The 7,187-nt window shown below is 48.3% G+C and overlaps 1 protein-coding gene across 4 annotated transcripts in view; it reads left to right on the forward strand.

Moving 5' to 3' along the window:
* LOC102252262 (guanine nucleotide-binding protein G(s) subunit alpha isoforms short) overlaps positions 1-6,587 on the forward strand; it is a 60,455-nt gene extending 53,868 nt beyond the window's left edge. For 2 of the 4 annotated variants that reach the window (XM_005880782.2, XM_014528806.1), the window contains exons 3-12: positions 1,621-1,678; positions 1,760-1,879; positions 2,499-2,596; positions 4,866-4,920; positions 5,022-5,095; positions 5,177-5,235; positions 5,338-5,458; positions 5,632-5,762; positions 5,848-5,915; positions 6,171-6,587. In XM_005880782.2, coding sequence (XP_005880844.1) covers positions 1,621-1,678; positions 1,760-1,879; positions 2,499-2,596; positions 4,866-4,920; positions 5,022-5,095; positions 5,177-5,235; positions 5,338-5,458; positions 5,632-5,762; positions 5,848-5,915; positions 6,171-6,317 — 931 coding nt within the window. In that variant the 3' untranslated portion in view covers positions 6,318-6,587. Of the gene's footprint in view, positions 1-651; positions 763-1,620; positions 1,679-1,759; positions 1,880-2,498; positions 2,597-4,865; positions 4,921-5,021; positions 5,096-5,176; positions 5,236-5,337; positions 5,459-5,631; positions 5,763-5,847; positions 5,916-6,170 lie in introns of those variants that run through there. The other 2 variants (XM_005880780.2, XM_005880786.2) reach the window with 2 other exon arrangements.
* Positions 6,588-7,187: the final 600 nt, after the last annotated feature.

Below are 7,187 nucleotides of genomic sequence, written 5' to 3' on the forward strand. Positions count from 1 at the left end.
CGCAGCGCGCAGCCCCGCCCTGTGAAGGAACAGGGTCTCCAAGGCCAGCTGAACAGGAAGCGGTGATTCTGGGGAGGGGGCACCATGAGCTCATTCAAGATGAGGGTCCATCCCTCACATGCAAATGACCAGGGAATATAACACGACAGAAAAGACCATGTTCTTGGGGGCAGGCTGTTGGCAGAAGAGCACACGGCCCCCTCAGCTCCCTGCCCCAGGCCCCTCCCTCCCACACTAACTGGCGGACTGGCTGCTATTAACCCCTTTGCATTTCCTCTATTCGTGTTCTGTCCTCTCCTCCTGAGGGGTCACCACCTCCATCCCCTGACTCTGGGCGAGGCAACCAGGTGAAGGCTTCAAAGATAGGACATCTCAAGAAATTCTTATAAAAGTTACAGCAGGAGAAATAAGCTCTGTCCCTTCTGCGGGACTCAGACTCCCTCTCTGCCTCAGTTTCCTCCTCAGTCATGTCCCTGGGTCTAATACACGGGTGTGTTTGGTTCCAAACCCGCCCCCCAAGCCCAGAGGCAGGATGGGGGCAATGGACCTGGCACGGTTTATGCCCCAAGCCAGGGGCCCTTTCCCCTAAAAGGACGCGGGCCCAGCCTCCAGTGAAGGGCAGTTTTGGAAAGATAGCATTTTAATTGACCTAATGGGGTGCAGGCTATGCAGGGGGGTTGGGGGAGGGTACCCAGAAGCCCAAGGGCGTGGCCTTTACCAGCGAGGGAGGACGGGATCATTCCACACATTGATTTCCCTCCCGTAGCTGTGCCCCGCCCTGCAGTGCTTCGCCCCGCCCCTTGGGGTACACAGAGCTCCAGGTGACAGGCTCACCTGTGGCAGAGCCACACCTGTGTCCTGAGGAACACATCTCCGTGATTCTTAGGGAAGAGTTAATTCCATGAGGCCATTATGTAGGTCCAAATTAAAATCAAGAGTGTAAAGCAACAAGGCTTCTAACTTCTGTCCCACCCCACCCCCCACCCCCCAGTGCAAAAGTCCCGGGTCATAAAAGACTTCTGGGGCAGTCTCCATCCTGTCCACATCAGAGGCTCAGCACTAGCAACCAATCATTGCTGCTGGCTGCAGTGACAGACACAATGACTATTTAAATAAGTAAACAATCAAGCAAACAAGTCAACGACCAGGGCTGCAAAAGCCCTGAGGTGGGAATAACGGGGCCACCTCGTTCAGCCACTGCCAGTGGGAGGAAGCCCCAAGTGGAACCATGAAACTTTCTCCCTGGCCACACAATGCCCCGCCCCCGCCCCTCCCCCGCCCCCCTCTCCCCAAGCAGAGATGCCAACACTGAGGCCGTGCTAGTGTGTGGTGGGGGCTTGGAGCAAACAGGACCACCTGTGAGGGGAGTAATGGACAGGGTACAACCTCTGGTACAGTAGGCCTTGGTCACTACCTAGATGCCAATTTGCTGATGGAGCCCAATCGGGCATGGCCTCCAGACAGAGCTGGGAGGTGGTCATTTGAGACCCCCTTTATTCGGGACCCTCCACCCACTCCTTCAAGAACAGAATACTATCCTTAGTGGAATGTCTTGACTAAAACGGCCCTGTTAGGCAACATGATGCCATATGATTTTTTTTTTCCTTTTCAATCCCACTGTAGTGAGAAGGCCACCAAAGTGCAGGACATCAAAAACAACCTGAAGGAGGCCATTGAAGTATGTGCTCAGTTCTTTCTCGTTCTGTTAGCCCCCCTGTCAGACAGAACTGCCCCTGACCGCCTGCTAAATCCCTTTCAGACCATTGTGGCCGCCATGAGCAACCTGGTGCCGCCCGTGGAGCTGGCCAACCCCGAGAACCAGTTCCGCGTGGACTACATTCTGAGTGTGATGAACGTGCCCGACTTTGATTTCCCTCCCGTAAGCGTTGCCCCGCCCCGCAGTGCTCCGCGCCTCCCCTTGGGGTACATAGAGCTCCAGGTGACACAGGCTCACCTGTTGCAGAGCCACACCTTGTCCTGCCGAACACATCAGTGATTCTTAGGGAAGAGTTAATTCCATAAGGATCCTTAATATTTAAAAACAAAAAAATTGCCCTCGCCGGTTTGCTCAGTGGATAGAGCGTCGGCCTGCGGACTGAAAGTCTGGGTTCATTCCAGTCAAGGGCACACATGCCCGGGTTGCAGGCTTGATCCCCTGTAGGGGGCGTGCAGGAGGCAGCCGATCAATGATTTTTCTCTCATTATTGATGTTTCTATCTCTCTCCCTTCCTCTCTGAATTCAATAAAAATATATGAAAAAATAAATAAAAACAAAAAGCCACTAAGAATCACTAGGGCATGGCTCAAGATGAATGAGCAAAATTCTGTCACCCCTTATAAATCTTGGCTCTCCCACCCCCACAAGTACCCGTCACACCAAAAATCTATGAGAGAAAAAGCCATGAGTTGTGTCACCCTGAATCCCTCGCACCCTAGAGCTCTGCCGGGCCCCTGGGTGCAGGCTCCGCCTCTGACGGCCTCTCTTGTGCCCCCTGCAGGAATTCTACGAGCACGCCAAGGCTCTTTGGGAGGACGAGGGCGTCCGAGCCTGCTATGAGCGCTCCAACGAGTACCAGCTGATTGACTGTGCCCAGTAGTAAGTGACCTCGCCACATCAGCACGACATGGGCACACACTGAGGGAGTGGTCACAGTCCACACCAAGTCGCTTGTCAATGAGCCCTGCTGGTGGTGGCCGGCCAGCTGCCCCCACCTGCACGCAGAGTGCTTCTCATTCACTGGCTTTCAAAGCCCTTAATTGCACTTTTTAGTGCAGTGACATTATTTTATATAAATAATTAATGCCTGTTAAAATGATCATTATTAGCAATAAGGCGACATTTATAATTAATGAGCTTAAAGTCATTAATTGGCTAGATCTCCAGGCATTAGGTAGACAGGGCAGCTCTCACACTTTGGATAATGTAAAAATATTTTACTTTATTGCTATAATTTAAAAACATGACAAAATGATGCCGCCGCCCACCTTCCACCCTCCCCCTCACTCCCCCTCCTTGGTAGCTGATAATTGCTTTGCTATTGCAAAGGGTTTAATAGACAAGCAAGTTTGTATATTTTCACAACGGACAGAAAAACAGTCCCATCTTGGCCAGTCCCTGCGACCCCCACCCCTTCTTCAACAAAGCCCCTGAGTTTCTCAAAAGTTTGAACTAAAAGCTGGAAGTGCTAATTATAGTAACGAAAAACAAATGGAAATCCTGGAATTGTTTCTGGTTGTGCCCTGGATCCAAGTCAGAGGACAGGTACAGGCCCCGGAGTGCGCCCGCAAGGCGGGACAGCCGCTTTAACAGCAGTTTGGGCTGCTTTGTTGTGTTTTTTTAATCTTCCACCATCTTAAAGTTTTTCTTTTTTTTTCTTTTATTTAATTCTTTATTGTTGAAAGTTTTACATATGTCTCCTATTTCCCCCATTGACCTCTCCCCACCCACTCAAAGTTTTTCTTTTTTAATGCAACATTAAAGTACTCCTGCAATTTCAGAAGAAAGTGGCAACATCCCCAGTTTATGGAAAGTTTTAAGAAACTTGGGAAAAGAGGACATAGCTTGTAACATGTCTTCCTGGAGGAGGACGCCGAAGCCCTGGTCAGCACTGACCAGTGAACTGCCCCGCTGCCTTTGTGTTCATTTAAAGTTGAGGTAGTGGTGCCTTGCCCATTTCTTAAGCTGCCTATTTTTATTTGTTGAGCTGGGGTTTGGCCTGGCCCTGCTCCAGCTGTCTCTCTCACAAGATTTGGTGCTGCTGAGCTATTTATAGAACTGTGGTTCTGTTGCCATGGCAACACGCTGGAGGCCAGGGCGGCTGGGGAGCTATTTCTGGACTGGTGCTGTAATGTAAGACTGATTGGGCAAGTTAGTGTATCCTTCCAGCCAGACTAACTCTAACCTGGTAAAAAGGAAGGGGGAAAACTTACAGAACTTCTTTAAATAGACTTTCCCCCCTTTGGACTTTCTTTTCTGATTAGCCACTTGCAGCACTTCCAACCACCCCCCACCCGACTCCCCCCCAAAAAACACAAAACGCTGGGTTTAACTAAACGTTAATTAAATTAATCCAATCTTTCAGAAGTTATTTTTCCTAACGGTGTTTCTAGTTGAGCAACACAAAAGCAGTAAGTTCAGCTGGGGAGAGAGTGACCACTAATGGGAGTCCCTGAGACCCCAGCCCCCTGTGCCTGCTCCCTGCCGTGTCAGGACCCATAACCCGGGTGGCCCTGAGGTTTTTTTAAAAACTACAAATTTCATATCTGGACTGTCCTGTTTCATGGACCAAACAGACCGGAAGGACACACTGTGCGTGTTTCCTGTTCAGTGTGGTCGGGGCACAAAGGGCCCCTGTGTGCCAACCCCTTTTGTTCTCTTTCATTATCGAGGTTCTTAAAAGGCAGGAGGAAGGGATACCCCTTCTGAGTAACTCAAACATTTCACTTTCATTCGCTCGTGGAGGAAACCCAAAGTGAGAGATGCCAAAGTATACGATTTTCAAATTACCCGCTGATTTAGTCAAAGCCAAACAATTTCACATTTAAAATGTTTTTACTTAGATATTATCAAAGGCACACTGTCTGCTAGGCCTGACTTCAGACTGCAGCTGTAGGCCAGGGGTCCTGGGAGCCCAGTCCTGGTTCCCAGATCTACTGGTCAGCAAATACATTTATCTTCAATTCCGTTTGCTCTAACCGCTCTAAGGTATAAGCTTCAAGTCATCAGTGTAACCAACACAAGCAGAATTCCCATTGATTTAACTGCGGGGTGATCATTTCCATTAGCTTGGCCTGGTATGGAGGCGGGAATATTGGGCAAATTGGCATGACACTCAACACCCCCTGTGTCCTCCTTTCCCTCCCAGCTTCCTGGACAAGATTGATGTCATCAAGCAGGACGACTATGTCCCCAGCGATCAGGTACACACGTTCTCAAGCTTCCAAGAGTTTTGCCCTAGATTGGCGATTTTTAACATTTCGGTTGGCTTTGGTGAGACCCATTGACCTTGGTTATGTTTTAGGACCTGCTTCGCTGCCGTGTCCTGACTTCTGGAATCTTTGAGACCAAGTTCCAGGTGGACAAAGTCAACTTCCAGTAAGTGAATGGGTTGTCTTTCTGATAAACAGATAATGGTGTCCTGCCCTTTAGAGTAACCAGGGGTCCTTTCTCTTACAGCATGTTTGACGTGGGCGGCCAGCGTGACGAACGCCGCAAATGGATTCAATGCTTCAATGGTAGGGAAGCGTCTTCTCTCCTGTCTAAGGACTCTCTGCTTTTGTCATTGTGAAGGACCGTTTTGCTTCTGACACGTATTGCCTTGCTTTCTTGTGCTAAAGATGTGACTGCCATCATCTTCGTGGTGGCCAGCAGCAGCTACAACATGGTCATTCGGGAGGACAACCAGACCAACCGCCTGCAGGAGGCTCTGAACCTCTTCAAGAGCATCTGGAACAACAGGTTGGTGGAGCAACCCTCAGGTTCCCTCCCGGCCACTTGCCCAGGAGGCCTGGACTGATGTCCAGCCCTTGCGTTAGAGCAGAATCTTGTCCAAGCCCTTGGGAAAGCATCTCAAGCCCCCGAAGGAGAGATGCTCTTCTACTGGGCTTTAACCCTGCTTCCCTCTTTGTCAGATGGCTGCGCACCATCTCTGTGATTCTGTTCCTCAACAAGCAAGACCTGCTCGCTGAGAAAGTCCTTGCTGGAAAATCGAAAATTGAGGACTACTTTCCAGAATTTGCTCGCTACACTACTCCTGAGGATGGTACGTGACCCTCTGCAGTTCATTGGCATATTTGTTTCTGTATACAATCATGTATATGCTAACAAAATATTTATATTCTTCCTAGCGACTCCTGAGCCCGGAGAGGACCCACGCGTGACCCGGGCCAAGTACTTCATCCGCGATGAGTTTCTGGTGAGTGGACTGTCTTTGCTTCTCTCTTTGATTGCTTTTATTCTTAGGGATGGAAATTAACTTGATTCTACACGTGGGGATTAAACTATCCAGTACTTCCGTTTCATTTCATGGGTTGCCCTGTGAATTTTAGCTTTTGTGCCCCTTGACTTGGTTTTGTTTTAATTAATGTTAGTCAAGGATCCTTGGGGGAGTGGAGGGGGGATGAGTTTGTGCAGAGGCAGTGCTCACCGAGTGTCCCTGTCTGTGCCACAGAGAATCAGCACTGCCAGTGGAGATGGGCGCCACTACTGCTACCCTCACTTCACCTGCGCTGTGGACACCGAGAACATCCGCCGTGTGTTCAACGACTGCCGCGACATCATCCAGCGCATGCACCTCCGTCAGTATGAGCTGCTCTAAGAAGGGAACCCCCAAATTTAATTAAAGCCTTAAGCACAATTAATTAAAAATTAAATGTACACGCAGTTAATCACCCACCATAGGGCATGATTAACAAAGCAACCTTTCCTCTCCCCCTTGAGTGATTTTGCGAAACCCCCTTTTCCCTTTCAGCTTGCTTAAATATTCCAAATTTAGAACGCTTAAGGCGGCCTTCAGATAAAGAAAAAGAAAAAAAGGCCAAAATGGTTCCCTCTCTCTTTAAGTAACTAAAATTAACAGCAGCAAACAGAAATAAAAGAAATAAATGAATTAAATGAATTAAATATTGTCTTGTGCAGCATTAAAAAATCAATAAAAATTTAAAAATAGCAGTTCGGGACTCCTTTGACTTATTTGCGGTTTCGAGCAAACGCCGTTGTTCATGGCGTTGGTGGTGATGAAAAGCTGGGAGGCCCCACATTGAGGTGACAAGGCCCCAAGGATATAAGTGGGTATAAAATTTTGCCACTTTCTTAACCTAATCTTTGGGTTTCTGAAGGCAATTTGCAGAAAATACAAAACATCCACCCCTCCTCCTCCCAAACCCATGCCCCATAAAAACCATTAGGCCCATCAATAATGCTACACTTTGATCTTCGCTGCCCTATACAAAGGTTCTACTAACTTACACTTCAGTGTATCTGTTGACCCAGAATCTCCCCAAAACAGGTGGTACCAAGAGCTATCAAATAAGTAGATTTGGTATTAAATCAACTAGCTAGCCATTGGGGAAAATTTTAAGCTGGATCTCTACCTCATTCCATACACAAATGAATCAGTTACATGTTTAAATAGAAAAAGATACTTTAAAATGGCTATTTTTACAATTAAAATATTGGTTTCTAGATT

The sequence above is a fragment of the Myotis brandtii genome, unplaced genomic scaffold (genome assembly GCF_000412655.1).
Source record: "Myotis brandtii unplaced genomic scaffold, ASM41265v1 scaffold653, whole genome shotgun sequence".
Classification (NCBI taxonomy): domain Eukaryota; kingdom Metazoa; phylum Chordata; class Mammalia; order Chiroptera; family Vespertilionidae; genus Myotis; species Myotis brandtii.